Source organism: Tenrec ecaudatus, chromosome 1, assembly GCF_050624435.1.
Source record: "Tenrec ecaudatus isolate mTenEca1 chromosome 1, mTenEca1.hap1, whole genome shotgun sequence".
Lineage (NCBI taxonomy): Eukaryota > Metazoa > Chordata > Mammalia > Afrosoricida > Tenrecidae > Tenrec > Tenrec ecaudatus.
In genome coordinates, this window is record NC_134530.1 from 148,962,556 (window position 1) to 148,987,557 (window position 25,002).

The 25,002-nt window shown below is 43.0% G+C and overlaps 1 protein-coding gene across 1 annotated transcript; it reads right to left on the bottom strand.

Annotated features, from left to right (window-relative positions):
* Positions 1 to 17,578: 17,578 nt before the first annotated feature.
* On the bottom strand, positions 17,579 to 23,708 carry BCL2L15 (BCL2 like 15). The gene is made up of 4 exons (XM_075540437.1): positions 23,582 to 23,708; positions 23,148 to 23,269; positions 19,213 to 19,437; positions 17,579 to 17,596 (listed from the first exon to the last, which is right to left on the bottom strand). Exons 1-4 carry the CDS (start codon positions 23,706 to 23,708, stop codon positions 17,579 to 17,581), a joined length of 492 nt encoding a protein of 163 aa, XP_075396552.1.
* Positions 23,709 to 25,002: the final 1,294 nt, after the last annotated feature.

The following is a 25,002-nucleotide window of genomic DNA, read 5'->3' on the forward strand; positions in this document are numbered from 1 at the left end:
CCTGCAACATTGTTGCATTCCTTTATTATCTCCAGAAGCCTTCTTGTGTATCGTTGGGGGTTCTATATGATGCACTGATACAGTGAATGCAACAATAACAGTAGTAAGGATGGTGCCGGACCAGACAGCTTTACATTCTGTTGTACATAGGTTGCTAGAACTTACTTGAAGGCATCTAGCAACAATGTATGTAGGATTGTGTTATCTGTAAATAGGGATCGCTTGGCTAACTCTCATGTCTTTGTCTTGCCTTGCTCTTGTAGCTAGAATCTCCAGTACAATTTGAAGGGCGGTGCTGAGAGTAGCCATTGTTGGCTTGTTTCTAGTCATCAGGGGAAAACTGTCCATCTTTCTTTACCGAATATAATGTTGGCTGTGGGTTTTTCATAAATGTCTTTAATCATATTAAGGAATTTCTCTTTTATTCTTACCTTGTGGGGTGTTTTGTATCATGAAAGGATATTGGGTTTTATCAAATGCCTTTTCTGTATTGATTAAAATAATCATGTGCCCCCTTCCCTTTGGTCTATAAAAGTGGCATGCTATAGTGATTGATTTTCTAACCCTGAACTACTCTTGCATTCTTGGAGTTGCACATGGTATATAATTCTCTGAATATATCATTGGATTTGGTCTGTTAGTATTTTGTTGAAGATTTTTAATCTATAGTGTTGAGTGAGAGGTAGTCAATTGCTTAATATGGTCCTTATAACACTATGAGTTATCATTGACTCAATGGCAGTTAGCCTATCTTTTGATAAGGACCTGTGAAATGAACACCACAATCAAGATAATAATAAATATATCCCATGGCCTTCAAAAAAATCCACTGAAAATTCTAAAGCATACTAACCAAAGCACTGTTTTAGGAAAGGGTGGCTTGGCTTGTTTTTTTCAATGTTCCCCTTAGATTAATTTTCAAGAAAAAAAAATGTTAATCTTTTTTAGTGGCATATAAAATTTCATTATGTAATCTCCAAGAACAAATCAAAGGGAGAAATGGAAGAAGATGGCATCCAGTTGGATTTACCTGCCTGGAGCTCCTGCTGCCAGACCAGAAAATTGGGAGGTAAGGTGAAGGATACTGAGGGGTGGAGACCTAAAATTAGAATCAGGGTACTAGGGTCTGTCCTGAACCCCATATTTTTATATTTTCACACACAAAGCGAACCAAGAATGCATTGAGATACTCTAGGTTCATTGGGCTGGGCTCATAGCCTCCAGACAGAGCAGCTACCAGCACCCTAGACTGGCAGCAAGTAGCAATTTCCCCAGGCTGACGTCCAAAAGGGTTCATAATCCCAGACTCAAGGAGAACCTCTGAAATCTAGTCCCAGGACCCCACACCAGAGGTCCTGCACTGTTGGCTGCCTTGTGCTCATAGCCTGGGGGACGGGATCTACATGGGTAGACATAGATTTGGAGCAATTGAAAAGACATCAGGAAATTTAGCTGAGTCAGATTGCGGTGTGGCAAAGCCTATGCGGGTAGCCATAGCCCCGGGAGCGAATTCAGTTCTAGTTGGCTAAAAAGGAAACAACCTCTCTGATAAGCTAGATCTCCTCCTCTGGGGTTCAGCATGACAGCCACCCCATAAGCCAAATATACAAAAGAGCAAAAGTATTTTCTAGGTAAAAACTGCATATCCCAGGCTCATTGTTTAACTCCAAGACAAACTGGCAGAATGAGCCCTTTAACATACACTACATAACAAGGGAGCCAGTGCTAAGGAATGCCAGATGTTGTTAGCTACACAACCCAGAGGCTTTCAACATAACAAAGACCCTCAGGAGCAAGTCTCAGTTTTAGAATATCACAGGGAGGACATACCCAGAGCCCAGAGTCAGGGGCCAATGTAATTTAATTAAATTCCAGCTGGCCAGGGGGGAAAAAAAGAAAATCTCTGAGCTATTGGCCGCCTCAGTGATCTTGACCAAGCTAGGGCAACTCTGCAAGCCAAAGGTGTGGGGAAACTACTGTCCGCCCTCAGTGATCCTACACACAGCTGGGAGGTAGGTCCTGCCTGTCCGCCATGTGCCTGGGAGATCCTCCATCTGTCCTGGGGCCCTACACATGGCTGAGAGAACACCCCACCCCACCCAACTGCTGTACCGTTACATAAAGCACATGGCAGCTATAACACTGCTCTCCAGAGCTTAACACCACTGCGGGAACCGCTGCCTGGCCTCGGCTGTGATCTTGTCTTAAGAGTGATTCCGCCCAGGATCTGTGGGACCCTATACCAAGCAGACACACCACCTGCTACCTTGAGGCAGGGTTGGAACTCCTCCAGCCCCACGGTCAGGTGATAAAGTTGCAGTTATCTCCTTACTTATAACTCTTTTTCTTCTCTCTTTATTCTCTCTCTCTTCACTTTCTCACTTCAGTTGGTCTCAGCAGGCCCAGTTCTGTTTTTCCTCTCTCTTTTTATTTCTTTTCTCTCCCTCTTTTTCTTTTCATTCACCACTGCTGGCTACTGGGCCACTAACTCCACCTATGGAAACTGCCCAAACAGCAGGGGGAACGCCAGCCTGCCCTCTGTGGGAGCAGTGCACACCTCACAAGGCAGCTGTGACAGCCTCTACAGGGCTCCACGCTGCTGAGGAAACCTCTGTCTGGCCTCTACAGTGATCTTGCCAACTAGGGCAATTCCACCCAGCATCGGTGGGACCCTACAAAATGGGCACACCATCCTGCCACCTAGGGGCAGGGTTTAAACCGCTCCAGCCCCATGTTCAGGCGACCAGGGATCAGATATCTCTTTACTCTTTATGGTTTACTTCTCTCTTTCTCCACCACAGTCAGTCTTAGCACACTTCTGGTTTCCCCCCACTTCTTTCTCTTTCTTTTCTTTTTCATTCTTTCTTCTTTGTCTTCTTCTTTTCTGTTTCTCTCCTCTCCCCCTTTTTCCTTCAACATGCCACTGCTGGCTTCCAGCCCACTACCCCCTGCCTAGGGCAACTCTGCCCACCCAGGGGGAGAGATCCAGCCTCCCTCCTGTCGCAGTGCTGCACACGGCATGGTCGGAGCTCATCCATCTCTTTATCTATTTTTCCCTTCTTCTCTTCTTCTTTTGCCTTTTCTTCTTTTTTCCTCTTCTGCTATCTCTTCTCTCTTTCCCACCACAGTCTCACCAGATTCAGTTTTTTAACTCTATTTTTATTGTTATTTTATCTTTGCTTTGTGTGTGTGTGTTTTATTTTTGTTCTTGTCTTTGTTTTCTCCTTTCTTTCTTTTTATTCTATACTCCTCATCTTTCCTTTCACAAGTCACTATCAGCCTCCAGGTCACTCCCCTCTGCCTAGGGAAACTCCAATGGCCCAGTTGGGGGGAGATTTTGCCCTACCTTGTTGGATTTACACACAGCTGGAGAAATATCGCCTGCTCTCCACTACACCTAAAGGTGCTGGGGGATCTCAGCTTCTAATGACTGGGAAACTCCCACCTATACCCCAAGGCCCTACAAGTGACTGGGGTGAACTCCTGCCCGCTGTTTGTGGTGCTCCATGCTGCCATGGGAGCATCCACCTAACCTCCACGGAATTCTATCTGACTAGGGTAATTTTGCCTGCCATCCGCGGTGCTCTACACCAAGGAGAGTACACCCACCCACACTCCATGGCACTCCAGTTGAGAAACACCACACACCATCCAAGGTGCTCCAAGCCCCGCTAGACCATTACAGCTTCTTGGGAGATCATCCAGTTAAATTCCATCCTCTTCGGCCCACAACCACCCAGCCAGCGTTCCATGAAGAAAACTATCCAACTCACAGTCCAAATAACGGATTACTTGTTGGCTAGAGTAAGCGTGAAATCACAGGAAAATCTAGCAGTAGTCTGATCCCCCAGTGTAGCTACCTTCAGATAGTTTGAATCCCACAAGAAAGACCAGTGCTATTTGACTCTGGAAGATGGTGCCAGGATCCTATAAAACAACATGTAAACAGAAACTAGTCCCAACAGCCTCAATGAAAAAGCAGGAGAAACAGACGACAATGCCAGAAGAAGTCATGAACCTAACAACGTACATAGAAGAGGCAGACATTGACATGCCACAGAAAGAAATCTTCAGAATGCTGCTTGAAGTCATACAGCATATGAGGGAAGCAATACAGGAAAATAATGAAATGACAGAGGAGGTAAAGGCAACACATAAAAAGGAAATACAAGACCTAAGGGATGAAATAACAAAATCCAGTAGCAAATTAACAGACTTTTCAACAGACTTGAGGAGGCAGAGAATTGCATCAGTGACCTAAAGGCTAACCAGGCAGACTCCAACAAAAGGGAAAAGCAGTCAAATAAAACAATCAGATAAGCTGAAGAAAACCTGAGAGCCATGTGTGATGCTATGAAAAGAAATATTATTAGAAAAATTGAACTACCAGAACAAGACACAACAAAGAAGTCAATAGCAAAAACAGCGAAGTAATTCTCAGAGGAAAACTTCCCCAGCTTAAAAAAATGAAAACCAGGCAACCATTCAGGAGGCCGAAAGAACACCAGCCAGACATAATCTCAAGAAGAAGTCACCCAACACTGGAGACACATTGTGGGAATTGCACTCAATCTGATCCTGCAACAGAACAGCAAGGAAATGGAGCAGCGAGGTCCCCAGGGAATGCAGAAAGTAGACTTCGGGGCCAGGGAGTGGTACCCCAACAGACTGGACTGGAAAATACTACTAAAGGCCAACAAATAATCCTTGAACTAACTACAAGCTTTTCTTTCTTGTATTTTGTCACTAGTCTGTTGTGGTTGTTGTTTTGTTGTATGTTGTTGCTTGATTCTGCTCTGTCTTGTTTTTGTGCATATTATTATCTTCGCAAGTTAGTCTAAATAAGATACACTGGATGAACAATCTGGAGGAGAAAACAATGGAACCGACAGTCCTGGGGAGACATTGGAGAGGGAAAGGTGTGGGGAAAGGTAGTGGTGTTAACAAACCCAGGGACAAGAGAACAACAAGTGATCCAAATCTGTGGTGAGGAGGGTATGGGAAGCCTGGTAGGGTATGATCAAGGGTAATGTAACCAAGAGGAATTGCTGAAACCCAGGTGGGGACTGAGGATGATGGTGGGACAGGAGGAAAGTCAAAGAAAATAGAGGAAAGAGCTGGGAGGCAAAGGGAAATTATAGAGGTCTAAATAAAGGCATGTACATATGCAGATATATTTATATATGAGGATGGGGGAAAAGATCTATGTGCATATATTTATAGGTTTAGTATTGAGGTAGCAGAAGGACATTGGGCCTCCACTCAAGTACTCCCTCAATGCAAGAATACTTTCTTCTTTTAAATTGGCGTTCTATGATGCTCACCTTCCCGACACAACAGCTGAAGACAAAGTGGGTGAATAAGCAAACGTGGTAAAGAAAGCTGATGGTGCCCAGCTATCAAAAGATATAGCATCACAGATCTTAAAGGTTTGAAGGTAAACAAGCGGCCATCTAGCTCAGAAGCAACAAAGCCCACATGGAAGAAGCATACCAGCCTGTGTGATCACAAGGTGATGAAGGAATCAGTTATCAGGCATCAAAGAACAAAAAAAATCATATCACTGTGTGCTCACCTCCATGATACGATCACTGAAGACAAATGGGTACATAAGTAAACATGGAAAAGAAAGCTGATGGTGCCCGGCTATCAAAAGATATAGCATCTGGGGTTTTAAAGACTTGAAGGTAAACAAGTAGCCATCTAGCTCAGAAGCAACAAAGCCCACATGGAAGAAGCACACCAGCCTGTGTGATCACAAGGTGTAGAAGGGATCAGGTATAAGGCATCATTAGAACAAAAATTTTATCATAGTGAATGAGGGGGACAGTGTGGGGTGGAGACCCAAAGACCATTTGTAGGCTATTGTACATCCCCTTACAGAAGGGACAGAAGGACATCCCCTTACCAGGGAGGAGATGAACCAGTCAGCGTGCGATGTAGCAACGATGAAAAATACAACTTTCCTCTAGTTCCTAAATGCTCCCTCACCCCAATGTCATGATCCCCATTCTACTATGCAATTATGGCTAGACCAGAGGATGGACACTGGTACAGATAGAAACCAGAAATACAGGGAATCCAGGGTGGATGATCCCTTCAGGACCAGTGGTGTGAGTGGCAATACTGGGAGGGTGGAGAGAGGGTGGGTTTGAAAAAGGAAACTGATTACAAGGATCTACATGTGACCTCCTCCCTGGGGGGTGGACAACAGAAAAGTGGGTCAAGGGAGACATCGGACAGGGCAAGATATGACAAAATAATAACTTGTAAATTATCACAGGTTCAGGAAGGAGGGGAAAGGGGAATGGAGGGGGAAAATGAGGAGCTGATGCCAGGGGCTTAAGTGAGAGCAAATGTTTGAGAATGATGAAGGCAATGAATATACAATTGTGCTTTACACAATTGATGTATGTCTGGATTGTGATAAGAGTTGTATGAGCCCCTAATAAAATGATTTTAAAACTTAAATAAAGAATGACTTGACTTGATATATCCAGAGTTTTCCACCCAAACGCAATAAATTCACATTCTTTTCAAGTGCACATGACACATACACGTAGATAGACCACATGCTGCGAACCGGAGTAAATTAAAGCCCATAGAGATTATAGAGACTTCCCTCCCTGACCACTATGCCATAAGACTGGAAATCAACAAAAAGACGATGAAGAAAACAAGGGCAAACAATTGGAGGATGAATAACTCTATTGCAAAAGGAGTGGGTATTGGCCAAGAACAGAGATGAAGTCAGGAAATTTCTAGAAACCAATGATAATGGAAATACGACGTATCAAAACCTTTGGGACACAGCAAAAGCATTTATAAGAGGAAGGCTGATAGCAATACATGCACACATGAAAAGGGAAGAGAGACTTATAGTTGATATGCTGGCACAAACCTTATACCAATTAGAGCAGAGTCAGCAGGACAATCCTACTAATAGCAAAAGGAAAGAAATAATCAAAATCAGAGATGAGATGCAGGAGAGGGAAAACAAGAAAACTATGGAAAAAATTAATGCAGCTAAAAGTTTGTTCTTTGAAAGATTAACAGAATTGATAGACCTCTGACAAACCTAACCAAAGAAAGAAAGGAACAAATTTCAATAGCAAGGTTGAGGAATGAAACTGGGGACATTACAACAGCCTCTAATGAAAGCAAAAGGATAATTACACCGTACTATGAAGGCCTATACTCTAACGAATTCATCAAGTTGGAAGACATGGACAAATACTTGGGAAAAAATCCCTCCCTAGACTATCCCCGATGGACATCAAGAACCTCAACAGACCCATAGCAATCATAGAAATAAACAAGGTTATCAAGGAATTACCAACAAATAAATCTCCCAGGCCAGATGAGCTTCACAGGAGAATTCTACCAAATTTTCAGGGAAGAACTGACACCAATCCTACAAAAACCCTTCCAGAACATAGAAAAAGGTGGAAAACTCCCAAACTCTTTCTATGAAGCTATTATAACTCTGATTCCTAAAGCGGACAAGGGACCCACAAGAATTGAGAACCATAATATCCCCAATGAACATCGATGCAAAAAATCTTTAACAAAATACTGGCCAGTAGAATACAAAACCATATAAAACAAATAATTCACAATGACCAAGTGGGATTCATGCATGGTTCAACATATGAAAGACCATTAGTATTATTTGCCACATTGACAGGAAAAGTGATAAGAACCACATGATAATATTGATAGATGTGAGAAAAGCATTCAACAACATCCAACACCCATTCCTGTTTAAGACACTCAAGAAGATAGGAATGGAAAGAAAATTCCTCAATATTATACAAGCTATGTATGAAAAACCAACTGCCAATGTGGTAATCAATGGAGAAAGATGAAAACAATTCCACTGAAAAAGGAGACCAGAGAAGGATGCCCCTTGTTCCCACTCCTATTTAGCATTGTATTGTAGGCCCTAGCTAACAACATAAGACAAAGAAAAGACATCAAAGGTATTTGTCTGGGGAAGGAAAGAGATGAAAATATTGTTATTTGCAGACAATATGATTGTATATACTGAAAACCCCCAGAATTCCACAAATGGAGTGTTGGAAGTGATAGAAAAATATAGCAGAGTGGCAGGATATGAGATCAATAAACAGAAGTCTATCGGAGTGCTATACACATCAAACAAGATGACAAAAGAGGCAATTAAAAAGGTAGTAACCTTTACAATAACCAAGCACAAATTGAAATATCTAGGGATACACCTGACTAAAAAAACCAAAAGATTTGTATGAGGAAAACTACAAAACACTATTAGAAGAAACCAAGAGTGACTACAAATGAGACAATTTAAGTTCATTGTGCCATCCCGGTCAATAAGCAGATGTGGGGTTAATTGAAGAGCTGAGAGATAAATGGCTTGGTGTGCCTCACCTCTCTCATTCTCGGGTCTCTTACTTTCTGATGGTTGGACCAGGGTGCAGCTGTCCTAGCCAGTTCCCTGCTTCAGCTGACAAGGCTCACTTCCTCCAAGACATCCCTGAGGAGAAACCATATGGACCTACCCCAATGCAGCCCTGAGTGCTAGAGCAGCTATGTGGAGACCCCTGTCAGCGCTGAGATGCTTACACATTCACTGATTCAGCTTTCTTCCTGCAGTAAGCATCATTGCATGTGTTTTGTGTGATGGAGGAGGACTTTGTGGATTGGTGTCAGGCATATAGGCTAATGTTGGACTTGTGGGCTTGGGCAGCACTGGGTTGGTATGTTTTCTTGATGTGCACTTACCCTTTACATAAAACTCTCTCTTATACATATGAATTTCTGTGGATTTGTTTCTCTACTGTACCCAGACTAATACATCAACACATCGAAGAATATCCCATGCTCATGGATTGGAAGATTAAAAATAGTAAAGATGTCAGTTCTGCCCAAGGTATTATATAAATTTAATGCTATCCCAATACGAATCACATTATCCTTCTTAAAAGAATTGGAAAAAAATGATTTCCAACTTTATATGGAGAGTGAAGACACCCAGAATTAGCAGAGAACTCCTCAAGAAGGACAAATTGGGAGGGCTTGCTCTACCTGACTTTAGCAAGTATTATACAGCCACTGGTCAAATCAGTGTGGTACTGCTATATCAACAGATATTCAGACAAATGGAAAAGAGCTGAAACCCCAGAAGTAAAAACATCAGCATATAGACAACTGATTTTTGATAAGGGCCCCCCAAAATATCAAATGAGAAGCGGATGCCCTTTTCAGTAAGAGGTACTGGAAAAAATGTATATCTACCTGCAGAAAAATGAAGCAAGACCTTTACCTCACTCCATGCAGAAGAATAAACTCAAGGTGGATCACAGACATCCAGGTACAACCCCAAACTGTTAGGGCCATCAATGAGCAAATTGGGACAAACTGGAGAACCTTGACAAAGGGAATACATAGGCTATCAGAAATAGGGAAGGATACAAATACAGAGGAGACACAAATTGACAAGTGGGATATACTGAAGATAAGAATTCACCAAGAGAGTAATAAGCGAGTCTATGGACTGGGAAAACATCTTTAGCAATGACACATCAGATAAAGGCCTTATTACTAAAATCTACAATACTTTGCAAGTTTACAATAAGAAAAAAAAATTAACTGCCCACTAAGGATGTTCGCAAAGGACCTGAACAGAAGGTTCACAGGGGCAGAAATCCAAATAACCAATAAACATATGAGAATATGTTCCTTATCATTAGCCATTATAGAAATGCAAATTAAAAGAACTATGAGATAACACCTAACTAACACCTTCAAAGAAAGCCTAATTCAAAAATTCAGAAAGCAACAGGTGTTGGAGGGGCTGTGCTGAGATAGAAACTCTTGTCCACTGCTGGTGGACCTGTAGGTTGTTTGGGCCTGGTCCATACCAGGCAGCCCCTTCCCCTGGCCTCTTAGACGGATGGATGACCTGCTGGACTTCAAAGCCCCTGCTTCCAGCATTCCAAGGAGCTTATTTCTCTGAACAAAGTCCACTTAGCCCCTTCCCCCAGCATTCCAAAAAACAAGTTTGCAACTAGCAAGATAATTCACTCACAGACATCCTGACTCAAGGCCTTGCAGCTGTAGGACTAAAAGCCTCCCCTTATCAGTGCATAAGTCCTTGACTGAAACCATATATATATCCCACTGCCTCACTGCCAAGCTGCGACTTCCCTAACCTAGCTCTGTTAGGTTGTGGAATTCGCCCGGGAGTTCTTCCCTGCTTTAATAAAACCTTTCTTTATTTTTCATTCCTGAGCCCTATCTCCTTTCTGCGCTGCTGTCTCCACCTCTCACAGGTATGTACAGTCATTATGGAAATTGATTTGGTGATATCTAAAACAGATGGAAATTGAGCTACCATACCACCCAGCAATCCCCCTCCTGGGCATATACCCAGAAGAGACAAGAAACAAACCACAGCCAGACATGTGTGCTCCAATGTTCATCGTGGTACAATTCACAATTGCAAGGAGTTGGCATCAACCTAAATTTCCATCCACTGATGAATGGATCAAAAAACTGTGGTACAGACATACAATGGAGTACTATACATCCCTAAAAAGCAGCGATGAACGCATGAAGCACATTGCCGTATGGGAAGAACTGGAGGAAATGATGCTAAGTGAAGTAAGCCAAGCACAAAAGGACAAGCACAACATAAGTGCAGTGAGGTCACTTATAAAAAACAAAAATGGGGCATAGGAGAAAAGCTACTATATACATACATCCCTAGGGTGATGTCTAGCAACTGGCAGGGCCCAAGCCCAATCCAGGGATACATACAGCAGCCAACTAATAAGAGGGGGAAATAAAGAGAAAAAAGAAAAGAAAAGAAAAAAAGATATGGGTGGGGGTGGGGAGAGCAGGGCACTAACCCATCCAAGAGGAGGTTATTGTTTATATCTTCACAGGAGAGGGAGAGAGAGACCAGACTTCAACCCAATGTGCCAAGATGTGAATATAACATACCGGCATCTACCAAGAAACCAATTGAGAGGTCTGCGGGGCCAACCCCAATCCCAACTATGTGGACACCCACCCCCCTCAGAAAAATGCACTTCAGAGGACAGCACTGGGGATACAGCTAGGGAGAGGGGCATGTCAGATTAGAGCACGTGGGAGAAACAAAAAGGGATATAGAAGGAGGGGAGGACATCCTGGCCCACCAAGCCCCGAGGATGATATTCCTGCTCCGAGCAGACAACGCACAGAGAACCATAGGGCCAGCCTTACCACAAGACACGAAATCCCTCACTAAACTATAGGGTTATGTGGGGCAATACTGGAGACACAGTGTGGGAATTGTGCACAATCTGACACCATCGCCCTGGAGTGAAACACTAAGGGCATGCAACAGAGCAGCAAGGGGAGCAAAGTGATGAATCCCCGGGGAATACCAAAAATAGACGTTGGAGACAGAGTGTGGCAGCCCATCAGATTGGACTAGAAAACACTCATAAAGGCCAACCAACAGACCTTGAACTATTTATAGGCCTTTCCATTTTTGTCAGTGGCTTTCTTTTTGCTATTGTTGTTATTGTTTTGTTGGTCTTGACTTCCTTTGTTGTTTTATTTGACTTTGCTGGACTTTTGAGCTTATTAAAGTATCTAGATATGATAGGTAGGATAAATAATTCAGAGATGAAATGAATGGGACCAATGGTTCTAGGGGATACAGGAGAAAGGGAGGTGGGAGAAAGGAAGTGGGGTGGGGATGGGGGGGTGGGGAGTAGGAACCAATCCAGGGACAAGGGAACAACAAGTGAACTAAAATTAATGGAGAGAAGGGTGTAGGATGCCTAGTGGGGCTTAGTCAAGGACAATGTAGCAGCAAGGACTTACTAAATGAAGCTGATTGTGATGGTGAGACAAGAGAAGAGTAAAAGGAAATAGAGTAAAGAACCAGGAGGCAAAGGACATTTTATAGTGGTCTAAATACAGGCATGCACATATGTATATGTGTATATGTATATATAGAGAGAGAGACAGAGAGAGTAATAGAACTATGTATTAATAGCTATATGTTAAGAAGTAAGGTTGCAGATGGACATTGGACCTCCACTCAAGTACTCCCTCAACACAAGAACAGTTTACTCTAATATCTGACATTTTGTGATGCTCACCTTCATGACATGATCGCTGAAGACAAAATGGGTGCAGAAGCAAATGTGGTGAAGAAAGCTGATGGTACCCGGCTACCAAATGGTATAGTGTCTGGGGTCTAAAGGCTTGAAGATAAACAAGCGGCCATCTAGCTCAGAAGTGACAGCCCACATGGAAGAGGCACACCAGCCTGTGTGGTCATGAAGTGTCGAGGGGATCAGGTACCAGGCATCTAAGATCCAAAACAAAATCATACCCAAAGTGAATGGGGGGTGTGGTGGGATGGCATGGAGTGGAAACCTAATGCCCATTTGTAGACAATTGGACATCCCCTCATAGAGGGGTCACAGGGAAGAAATGAGTCAGCCAGGGTGCAGTATAGCACTGATGAAACACACAACGTTCCTCTAGCTCTTTGGTGCTTGCTTCACCCCACGATCATGACCTCAATTCTACCTTACAAATCGGATTACACCAGAACATGCACATTGTTACAGATAAGAGCACAGGGAACCCAGGATAGATAAAACCCCCAGACCCAACAATGAGAGTAGAGGTACCAAGAGGATTAAGGGAGGGGTGGAGGAGCGGGATTTGATCACAGGATCAACCTAGAACCCCCTCTCAGGGGATGAAAAATGGAACAATGGTTGAGGGGTGATGGAGGATGATGTAAGATATGAAAATAATAATGTATAACTTATCAAGGGTTCATGAGGGAGGGCAGGAGAGGGAGGGGGAAGAAATGGGAGCTGGTATCAGGGGCTTAAGTGGGAAGAGAATGCTTTGAAAATGAAGATTTCAGCATATGTGCAAATGTGCTCGACACACTGGATGAATGTGTGGATTGTGATAACAGATGTAAGAGCCCCCTATAAAAGTATTCAATAAAAATAAAGAATCAATCAAAGGATTGGACAAAGAAACCAGTGACAATGTAGAGGCCAGCCTGAACGGAGCAAACTTAGAACAGGATGCTTAATTGAAAGCCTAATTAGAAGGCTTTTGCAATAGTCCAGGCAGCTGGTAATAAAGTCTGGTCAAGAGAATCAGGACAAAAAGGAAGGAATAAGTTAGAAAAATTAATTAGATATGGAGAACTGAAACTGGTAAATGAATGAGGCTTTGAATTAGTTGGAAAGCAAGCTGGGAGAGTGTGAGTTTAGAAGAGGCAGATGGATTTGGGAAGAAGTTAAATAAATCAGATTTAGGAAGCACTCCCTTGGAGGTGACAAGTAAAGCTCTAAAAGTGGCTTGTATCCGTGAGAGACTGTGAAAATGGAGAGAAACAAATCGAATCCAAATCACAGGGAGTCCAAACGGCATATAGCAATCGTCCCTAATACACAGGTAAGCCCTGTACCAGATGTACTATTTGCTTTATCCCTCACAACTCAATGATAGTCAAACCATCTGTATTATGCCACATGATTAGCCCATGGTAGAAATGAGTTATAAACCAAACAAACAAAAAATCCCACCAAACTCATTGCCATTGAGTTACTTCTGACTTACAGTGATCTTATATGATGGGGTTTCTAAAACTGTAAATCTTTAAAGGAGCAGAAAACCTTCCCTTTCTCTTACAGAACAGATGGTAGATTTGAACTGCTGACCTTGAGGTTAGCAGCCCAAGGTGTAACCCACTATACTACCAGGCCATCTCCAAAAATAAGTTTAGTTGTTTAATGAGGATAGGATTCAAACCCATGCATGCAGACCACAATGGATTAGCAGTCCATCACTTTAAGCACTGGCCACCTGGTGATATAGGACTGAACTAGAATAGCAGTCTCGTTGAATCTCTAGGCCACATCATCTTCTTCCTGTAGTCCAATAATTGTGCCTCTTCTGAAATAGGGTAGCTTAGCAGCACAACTGCTGCAAATCTGCTGGACAAGACCTCCTTCTGGTATTGAAAGGGGAGCTGTTGCCTTGAGGACTATGGTGTGCCTGACCCAACCCATAGTATTTTTCCATCTTGTACATATGTGATAGTTGAACAATGAATAAGGAAGACCTAAGAAGAATCGGTTTTGGGTGCTGGCAAAGAATATTGAAAGTCCCACAGAGTGCCAGAAGAACAAAACGAACCTGTGTTACAAGTACCACCAGGATGCTCCATACATGTGGGATGGCGAGACTCTGTAGTTCTTAGTTTGGACATGTTATTAGGAGAGACCAATTGGTGGCAAAGGACCTCGTGTATGATAAAATAGAAGGGCAGCCCCCAAGGAAAGGACCCGTCCATGAGGTGGATTGACACAGGAGCTGCAACAATGCGTTCAAACCCAATTGTGTGGATGGCCCAGGGTGAGGCAGTGTTTCCTTCTATTGTACACAGAATCACTCTGAACAGGGATCAACTTGACCGCACTTAACCACACCGGCAGCAGTAGCAACCAAGCACCCAGGCCAAAGTTGCTTTGCCCATTTGCCTAGTGCAATGACAAAGACCTTCTTTTCTTAATCTTAAAATACTACAGTGTGCATGGAGCTAGGTCCGCCATCTGATCTATTTTGGGTAAAATCGGCGAAAACAGGGAGTGGGTATATGTAACGTGGGGAAGAAAAAAGAAAGAGGAGCGTGCTGGCCTCTGATGAGCTGAATCACTTGGTTTAGATAGCCCTTGCTGAAACTTGGTTCAAGTGGATAGGCAGAAAAAGAATTATCTCATAAACAGAACAACATTCATATTTTAAACAGTGATTTTATCTAGGAGGCAAAATATAACAGAACTCACCAAACTTAAGTTTATTGTAATGTAAGACACGGTCTTAAACAATGTAAGGGGTATATGAAGGGTTTTTATTGGTAGCAAACTTAGCTAATTTCTGCAAAAGATAATCCTGAAATCTCATTTCTGATGTGCAAACCTACCGTACTTTATAAAAGAACATAAGAAATAAACATAATTTTTAAAGTAGAAATATAGACAACGTCTTTACTTATCTGTGTTTAGGGGAAATGGCTAGATGGATAACAGAAGAAAGGGGAAGTGGTTAATTTGGTTAACTTTAGCCAGTGTTGGTAATATGTTAAAAATAGATGTAGCAATAGCCTCTGCTCAAAAATAGAACCAGCGATGCTTTTTCTCTTGACATTCAGGCGAGTTGTCTGGTTGGGGACTTAGAGATGCAGTTTCTACCTGATGTCTGTCTACTGCTCTTAGATTATTAAGGATTATTTAAGACACGCACATGGTAGAAACCACGGGCTCTGCTAGCAATCACTGCTGGTAAGGGCAGGATCTGCCCAGGATCCTTAGGCTCCCTGATTGGCTGAGGACCTTGAAGAAAGTACAGACCATGCAAGAACGAATAAACACTTTCCAGCTGAGTTAAGGATCTATGAGTTTAAACTCAATCTACAACTGGCAGAAATTGTCAAAAGACTGAGCTTAAAATTTTAAAACCAAACTTCCTGCCCTCAAGTTCATTCTGGCTCATAGCAACCCTATAGAACAGAGTAAAATGGCCTCTCTGGGTTTCTGAGTCTGCAAATCCCAAAGAGGCAGAAAGCCTCATCTTTCTCCAGGTGTTTTCAAAGCAACACTGTATGTCCATGAGTGAACTGTTGACCTGGCAGTTAACAGGCCAACATGTATGGCATAACCCTCTATGGCACCCGAGCTCCTTCAAGACTGCAACAGAGTTTAGATTACTCAAGGAGAAAGACTGACAATCAAAGAGCAGAAGTCAACCAACATTTTCCGTGAAAGGCCAGATAGTCAATGGTTTAGACTTTGTGGGTCACATAGTGTCAGCCATCACCACTCAGCTTTGCCATTATAGTCTGAAAGCAGCCACAGTTTCCCAATTAAACTTGATTTACAAAAACAAACAGCAGGCCAACCCCTGCGCTAGGGTGATGACTCTCAAACTAATGTGCATCAGGATCTCCTGGGGAACTAGTTATAAAGAGAAGCAAGCCCAGTGCTTTCAAGCCAGTGCTGACTTGCAGCAAGCCTGCAGGAAAGACTAGAACTGCTTCACAGGTTTTCCGAGACTAATTTTACCTGACCACACAGCCTGAGCTTTGATGTGGGGTTTGAACCACAGACCTTGCAGTTAGCAGCCCACCACTTAGCCTGCTATACTGTTGGGGTTCCTTAGTGATAAAGACAGACCCATTGTATTGGAGCAACTGAGCCTGAAGAACTTCTGTTGCCCTCGGTTATTCATCAAAACTATCACCTGAAGGCAGCTTTATTTTATTATTTTTTTTAAATAATTTTATTGGGAGCTCTTACAAACATTATAACAGTTCATAATTCAATTAGATCAAGCATAATTTGGACAGTTGCTACCCCGAAGTCAGCTTTAAAGTAAGTAAAAGTTTAGCTCCAAAAGTAAAAGTTGCCACCCCTAGGTGTTGTATTTTTAAAAAAAAAATCTATCTAAGAATCAATGGACAACAGCTATTTTGTCTATGGCCATACCACCCTGGACATGCCCGAACTCAGCAGCTTCATGCCCGATTAGGACTTGGATGGGAGACGACAGCTATTCTGAATCATGACAAGAAGTTTGGGGTTAGAGGGAACTTAAAACAATGGGAGGGACACTAGGACAGAAATATGAGAATGTTGACATGACATGAACAATAATGTCAGTGATCATTTTGTCTAGAAATTGTTCAATGGAGCAGATTTTACTGAGTACATTTTCACACACTCACACACACACACCCCATATAGAGTCAGAATTTCTGAGAGTGAAGCCTGGGAATCAGAGTTTACTAAGGTGCACAAGTGGACTGACTATAAGCCACACTCTGGAAAACATTGCGGTGTGTGACTGGCTGTGTGTAATCTAAGCTGAGGTGCCCCTACTGTCCTAGATGTGGGCTGGCACTTCCTGCATCCTGTGGAGGTGAAAAGACAGTGACTTTTCTCTTTCTCTGACCTTTCAAGGAGAAGGATACACAAACTGCTCTTTTTGTCTCCCACACTCTAAAATGCATCAGATAAATCTGCTCCGGTGAAATTATAGGTATATATATGGGGAGGGGGTATTCTCAAGGGAATAAGACTTTCACACACTAGAAATCTCCCTGAAAATCCTTTAGACTGAAAAAAATGGGTAGATTAGATTCTTACCAAAAATAGAGCTGAATTTGAGGAATATTTCCCTGCTTTCCTTCTTTCCCCCCAAATAGCTCTCGCAAAGGCCTGCCCAGTTGCCCGGAATTCCACTATTAACAAGTCATTATCTGGTGTTTTGAGGTCTTTATTTCAATCGGATTGACTGAAACTCCTGTAGAAACATAAAGGGTAAACTCTCTGTAGGCCTCTGGGCATTTTTTTTTTTTTACTTTTAAGAAAAAATAAAAGATAAAAATTGTACAATTGAAGAAAGTGAGTTTTTGTTTATTTGCTTGCTTGAACTGCCAGAAATCAATCACCAGCTCACAGAGGAAACGATGTCGTCCAGGTCGGGAAAGTGTTCTACTTCTTCAGCCCTCCAGATTTTCCTAGAAGAACAGTGACAATCCAACAGTCAAGGGGATGGTCTTTGGGAACGTCCTAGAGAAACCATGGCAGGATCTAAAGATACTTAGAAGGAAATATTGCTCTTAGTTGGCTTCTGTTGACCCAGGAAGTGGTGGGGAATGCTCCTGTTTCTAGAACTTTCTATGACAGCAAATGCGCTAATGCTCACCAAGGCTTGGGCTTGGAATGCCTCCTGCAGTTATCACAGCAGCAGAGAATAATGAACTGTTTTTGTTGCTGTTGGATGATATTAAGATGTTTCTGAACATTCCAAACACCCCTTCCCCCCAAAGATATTAGGGAAGAAGGCCAGAAATCTCCTAGTGAACAGGGTGAAGCGAGGCTAAGACTAGAATCTCCTCACCAATGATTCATTAGAATGAGCGTGTGTATGAAACGTAGGGATTAGCTTTACAAAAACCAGCAGTAAATGTTCTAGGCAGCATCACTTCAAGTCCATCCTCCACAGGCTGAGTGTCCCCTTTCACACAGTGCATGGATTGAATTATGTCCCACAGAAATATGTGTCAACACAATGGATGGGTGGATGGGTGGATTGTGAGCTGTATGAGCCCCCGAGAAAATGATTAAACAAACAAACAGACCTTCATATGAGCTATCCTTAGTTCATATAAATGAACGGTACAGATAGTATCTTTTTATAGCTGGCTTCTTAAACTCGACATACTACACTGAGATCCATCCCCACAATAAATAAATAAATAAATAGACCAGGTGGACGAAGTGAGCAACTGAGTGGAGTGAAAATAAGCATTCCATCCTGAAATGTGTGTGTCTTAGAAACTTCAGCCTTCTGAAATTTCTGAGTTCATAGGTCAATCATAAATATCAATCATTCTACGTGTTTAGTTTCATAATATCACATGTGGGAGGAAATTCAAATTAGACCATTCACCCAAACCATCAGGTCAACTGTGAATGACACTGACCCTACAGGACAGAGTAGATGTGCCCCAAAGGAGCAGACTATCACACCTTTTTCCCTTGGGGTGCCTCGTGGGTTTGAACCACCAACCTCCTGGTTAGCAGCTGAGTACTTATGTACTACACTCCCAGAGCTCCTGTCAAATGGAATTACTTTTTATCTTAAAAAGGAGAGAGACCTTGCTACCTTCGAGAAAGAAGAGCCAGGAGTGGTGCATTTACTTTGAACCCTGCATCCCTGCACTTAAAACCTCCTGGACCCAAGGGAAGATTGATGGCCACGACACATGGAGAGCTCCAAGGGATCCATCTGCTGGGATCACCGATGTTGAAAAGAGACCAGACTTTCCTCCAGAGCCGACAGAGACAAAAAACTTTCCCTTAGAGCCGTGCTCTGAAATAGGACTGCTAGCCTTCTAACCTGAGAGCAGCTTTCTCCTTATGAAACTATCCACTCCTGGTGTTTCCACTGTAGCAGCATGAGGTAACTATGACATGTGCCCAGAAACTCCTGGCATTTTCAGCCAAGTATGAAAGCCTGTTATCCTGTTTGGTTTCCAACTTACAAAAAGGGTCATGAGTTGGCATTCCTGGTATTAGTACAAAAATAATTCAAATGCTTAGGAAAGCCAGAAATGCCCAATATACTTACCCAGCCTCCCTGGCTTTGGATAAACGCCCGGATGTCATTGTTCCCATTGATCATATTTATCACAGGGGAGGCCACCAGCCTTGCCATTGTTGGGGCCATGCGGGCCGCACACTCAAGAAATTTCACTGCCACTCCCAAAAAGGCTTTTTCATAGGCTAAGCTGGGTTCCTGCGCACACCAGGTCGTGCTGAGCGATTTCACGGCATCCTTGAGTTTAGCTTCCACCTGCGAAGAGACACAGGACACGTCAATGGCCTATCACGGATGAAGTGTAGGCTGCTAGCGCGGCAGCCATCCTGGAGAACAGGCGCTTCTCCAAGAGTGGTTTACACGCCACTGGGGCCTATGACCTCACTCTAGGAGCAGGTGGAGCAACTGTCCTAGAAAAAACATAGATAGCTTACCAAACCCCTGGTGTCAGGTACCATTGCTTAGAGTGAACAAAGAGCTTTAAATACTTGAAAGAAAAGATTAAGTGCTATACCGGCGACATTTGCACGCCTCGTTCACAATCCAAGTTCAAAACAAAATAAAGCAGCAAAGTAAGGGAATACTCACAGAATAATAGTGACAAGGAAAATCTACAGTCCAGATTAAAGGACTTTCTCACTGGGTAATCTGAGCATTCGAATGAAGCATAACTTGACCAGATTATAATCTATTGAACAAGACAGATTCATAAAATCAAATCTAAAAATAAAATTAATTAATTGACATTTGATTAGGTATTTACCATATTTCAAAGAACTGTTCTATTAGCGTGCTTATTAATTACAAAGGGAAACTTGAAAGAGAGGAAGTTCTCTTTGGACACCTCAAATGCCCTGTTGATCCTGACCTGGATCTTTTTGCTAGAAAGGTCAATGTTGGCATAATTGGCAAACGTTTCTTAGACTTAAGGCGTGCATGATAGTTTACCGGTGATCACTTCCTGGTTTAGACGGCAGCCGTGGCTCTGTAAGGGATGGTCCTCATGTGAGGGACAACAAAATGAAAATTTAGGGAGAAATGGCCATTATGTCAGGTTGACTCTCCAATGACTCAGGAGAAAAAAATGATTTCTACAATATTTTCAAATTTTCTTAACTTTCTTAAAAATGAAGGAAGAAAACAAGAAAAGTAGCTTCCGTCACCAGCTAACCCAGGACTGCAGCCAAACAAGAAACTGGGCATGGTGGGTCCAGATCTGCCTGAATCTGGAAGGGGCACACCCCAATGACAGTAGCAGACACGTGCATCATCGGGAAGAGTGCGGTCCTGGAATCAGACTGGATTCAACTCTGAACTTTCATACTGACCTACTGATCTGATTGCTTATTTCCCTTTGCCTTTGTTTCCCTGGGAGGCCTGTGGTGCAGTGGCTAAGCCGTTTGAACCCGCCGGCTGTTCTGAGGGAGAAGGATGTGGCAGTGTGCCTCTGGGGAGATTATAGCCTTTCTATGGATGGATAGCGCAATGAACAAAGTCGACTTGTGTTACAGGCATCTGAAGAGTGAATGCTTTAGGGGTAGAAGGGTAGTGTAGGATTAAATGAGATAATAAATGCAAAGCATGTAGAATAGGGCCTGGCACGGGGTCCACAAGGAATTAATATTAGCTCTCATTATTGACATTGGTCAGCACCAGCTTATAGAACAGCACCGTACGGTCTTTATCTCCAAAACAGGGTTCAAGTGCTTCTGCCACTAAACAGTGTTACAAATGGAGTTGTGTCTCTCAGAAATATGTGCTCTAAATCTTAACCTCTATGCCTATGGCAGGAGCCCTAGTGGTGCAGAGAACCTATGTAGGGCTCTTAACTGTAAGGTCAACTGTTTGAGCTTCTCACCCACTATGAGAGAGAAAGAAAGGCTCTCTGCTCCCATAAAGATTTACAGCCTCAGAAACCCACAGGGGTGGTTCTAGTCTGTCCTACAGGGTCACTAAGAATCAGAATTGTCTCAATGGAAGTGAGTTTGGTTTTTGGATGCCTGTGGTCATAATCCCATTTGAAAATGGGTTGTCTTTGGTATGTTGAAAGGCAGGATTAGTATAGGGTGTATTTTGAATGCATTTTATTTGAGATATAAAAAGAGAGAAATGGAATAAGATAGATAGTTAAGAAACTTGGAGCTGAGGGAGGGGGGAGCAGGGAGGTGGGGGAAATGAGGAGCTGATGCCGAGAGCTTAAGAAATGAGCAAATGTTTGGGGAATGATGAGGGCAACGAATGTACAAATGTGCTTGACACACTGATGTACATATGAATTATGACAAGAGTTTTATGAGCCCCTAATAAAATGATAAAAAATGAAACTTGGATCTCTTATAATAATCTATACATCAATTGTATTCAGCACATTTGTACATATGTTATAAGAGCTGTAAGACCCCCCAATAAAATGATTTTTATATATGTATATATATATATATACACACAATACATAGCTTTGGAAAAAACAAAACAAAATGTAGAGCTCTCCAAGGAATCAGAAAGCACAGGCTTCAGAGCCAGCAGAGTGAGAAAGTAAGAAAGGCTTGCTTCCTGTCAAGCTGGCACTCTGAATTCCTACTTCCAGCCCCCAAAGTGTGAGAAAAGAAGATTCTGCTTGTTAAAGCCACTCATTTGTGGTATTTCTGTTACAGCAGCCCGCCACAACTAATGCAAGCATTCTGATGAAAAAACAAACAGATAAAGCTTAGTATTTTTATGGTGAGCCATCCGTCCAGGCGGACGCACAGTGACCCTCTACCACAGGGGAGCCTTGCCCCATAGGGTGGCCAAGGCGCTTATTTCCATGGGAGCCCTGGTGGCTTAATGGGTTAAGCTTTTCACTGCTAACCACAAAGTTGGAGGTTCAGATCCATCAGTCATTTGTAAGGAAACTGATGGAGCTTCCTGCTCTCATCAAATTTTACAGTTCTGGAAACCAGGAGCCCATGTGGACTGTGATCCTCAAGGTCAGTAGTTTGAAACCAGCAGCCAGTCCACAGTGGAAAGAGGGGGGCTTTTTATTCCCCTAAAGGGTTACAGTCCCAGAAGCCCACAGTTCGGGGAGGGGGCATCAATATGAGTCAGCATTGATTCAGTGGCAGTGAGCTTGGAGGTTTGGGTTTTTAGAAACCTTATGGAGTAGTACTACTCTACCTTACAGCGTCACAGTGAGTGAGTTTGGTTTTGAAATCTTTAGGGTGCAGGTGCCTTCTGGTAGGTTTGAGCTGCTGACTCCTTAGTTTGCAGTCAAGCACCACCGGGGCTTCTTCCCAGCTCCCATCACACTCAGTGTAGCCTGACTTGGAGGGAACAAAGGGAACTTGGCGGCCTGGTCAGTTAAGTGTAGGTTGGCTAACAAGGCCAGTGGTCCAAACCCGCCAGCTATTCTGAGGGAGGAAGATTTGACTTCGCCAGATGGAAAACCATGGAAACTCTATCCTCAGAACCCCTAGCAGGCGTTTCTGCTCTGTCCTCTAGGATCACTCAGTCAAAATAGACTTGATGGCAGTCTGTGCTTAGTTGCATCAGACTTATCAATGAACTATTCTCCCTGTATTGATTTCACATCTTAGACTATGGGGAGTGGGGGAAGATGTTCACCACATGGGCTCCTCTGCCCAGTAAGTACTGAAACAGATACATAAAAAAGGTACCTTGCCAAAAATAAAGTGCTAAAGGTAGGCTCTAGGCCACAAAGTTCAGCGCTGATGGAAACCAAGTGGAGGCAACTTGAAGGTGGATCAGCTTATGTCAAGAGCGTTTCATCTCAATTTCACTTAGTTTTTGATTAAGTCTTGAAGAACTAGCCATTCACAAATCCCAGTTGCATCAGCTGGATTAATATAAATCCCCAACTTTTCATAATACATTTCTAGTCAGAGGTTAGTTAGAAGTAGCAGAAACAGGCAACTGAAATGGAAAAGAGCAGCAAACAATTAAAAATACCCCAAGAAGAACCTGACCTGTCCCTGAGTGGTGTCTTCAATGACACTTTTGACATAACCCTCCAATTCTCCATTGAACTGGTCACCCAGCATCCGAAGGCGACCAGCAACGATGGCCACGTCAAAAGGGCAAGGTTCTCCTAGGAGAGAGGGAACAAAGTCACACGGTCACAATCTTTGAAAGAATGGCTAGTCCCAGAAGTCTGGAAGCTTGGAACGTTCTCTAGGCTTTTCAACAATTTTAGTATTGTTCTTTGCCAAGACCAATTTTAATGCTTTGAGGACACCAATGGTCAGAGAATTTCCCTGCAATGAGAATCTCTTCCTCTTCCACGAAGACTCCGGACACGGCTGAAAGCTTAGACTTTGCCTTTTGAAACTGAATGGAAATCAAGAAAGCAAACACAGGTTCTTGAGGACTTTCAACCACCACCGCCGGCCAAGGACCTTACCTGAATCTGGTTCATCTGAACATTGCAGACACCGGTTGGAAACCTCTGGTGTTGTGCCCAAGAAGTCGGTGAGCAGGGTATCCACGATGCATTCCGTCTGCTCCTCAAAAGTTCGAGGGGTCTTCATTTCAGATGTTGCTGTCGAGTTTTGTTTTCTTTCCCCACGAAACAAGCAGCAGCGTTCTGCCCAGAGGAAGTTAGGAAACAGTGGCACACCAGCTGATGTGCCTACCTACTGCAAAGTTCCTACTGGTACACGAGTCTTTCCCAGGAGCTTTCTGCAAAAATATTAGCCCAGAAAGATGAGACTTCTTGGGGAACTTACCTACACATAGGAGAGAAGACCTTTTGAAGATGGTCTGAATTCCGTGCCTCAGAGCCTCACCTTAGCTAGTATAAAGGTTAATGAATAACTTTTATTGTTAAGAAGTCTGACTTTGAATTGAGGAAAAGTCTCTTGGGTAATTCTGTGAAGACATTCTTCCGGTTACATTCTATGTATGATGTAATCTAAACGAAGAGCTTGAAGTGATAACAGACCAGTGTTCAAATCCTGATAATAAAATTCTTGAGGGTAAGAAAGTATTGCTACTAGGACTCCAGCTTATACATGCATGGCTTTATTCCAAACAAAACACGTTTAGGCATGTCTCTGCGATCAGTGGGTGGTGGCAGGCAAGTTCTCTCTGTAATACACTTGTCTTGGTCTCCTTAGGTTGCCTTTAAAAAACACAAACATCCAATCAAAAGAGTGGCCTCTCCAGGGCATCTACTGGGTCAGTAAAAGTGAACGCAGAGAAGTCAGCTCAGAAGGCTATGGCCATTGTTTTTGTTGTTTTTTTTGGGGGGGGAGACAGTTCAAAGGGTGGTCGTGATAAACTGCACTCGTGTAAAAGGGCGAGGCGTCTTCTCCCATCACAACCATGCACCTGCTCATTCTGTGAGGGGAGAAAGGGCTGTGCTATGGGTAGTGCCTTGGGAACCCTTACTCCATTCACCCTATTTCTTTTCGATTTCTGTTTCTTCCCCGGATCCAAAGAAAATAGAAAGAGAACATGAGTTGAGTCTCTTAAGGATGCCAAAGCTGCAATTTTGATCCAATCTTAGTGATAGCAGAGGATTCTTTGAGGAAAGGCTTAGAGAAGTGGAAACCCTACTTTGAGAATTGTATTGTTAGTGGAGGATATGTCAAGAAACAATAGCTTCACATTTTAAAAAATGGTTTCCATGGCTTCGTAGCCATACTTTTTGACTGACCCTCATATTCTGGGATCCTATCAGTTCCTGAGCACACATGTGCTGGGCACTGTGCCAATCCTTATAATAACTCAGAAACATGACACAGTCCCTGCCCTCATGGACCTTACCGTTCAGCAGAGGTGACCTATTAATGACAGATCACACAGTTTCTTGTGCTGCTG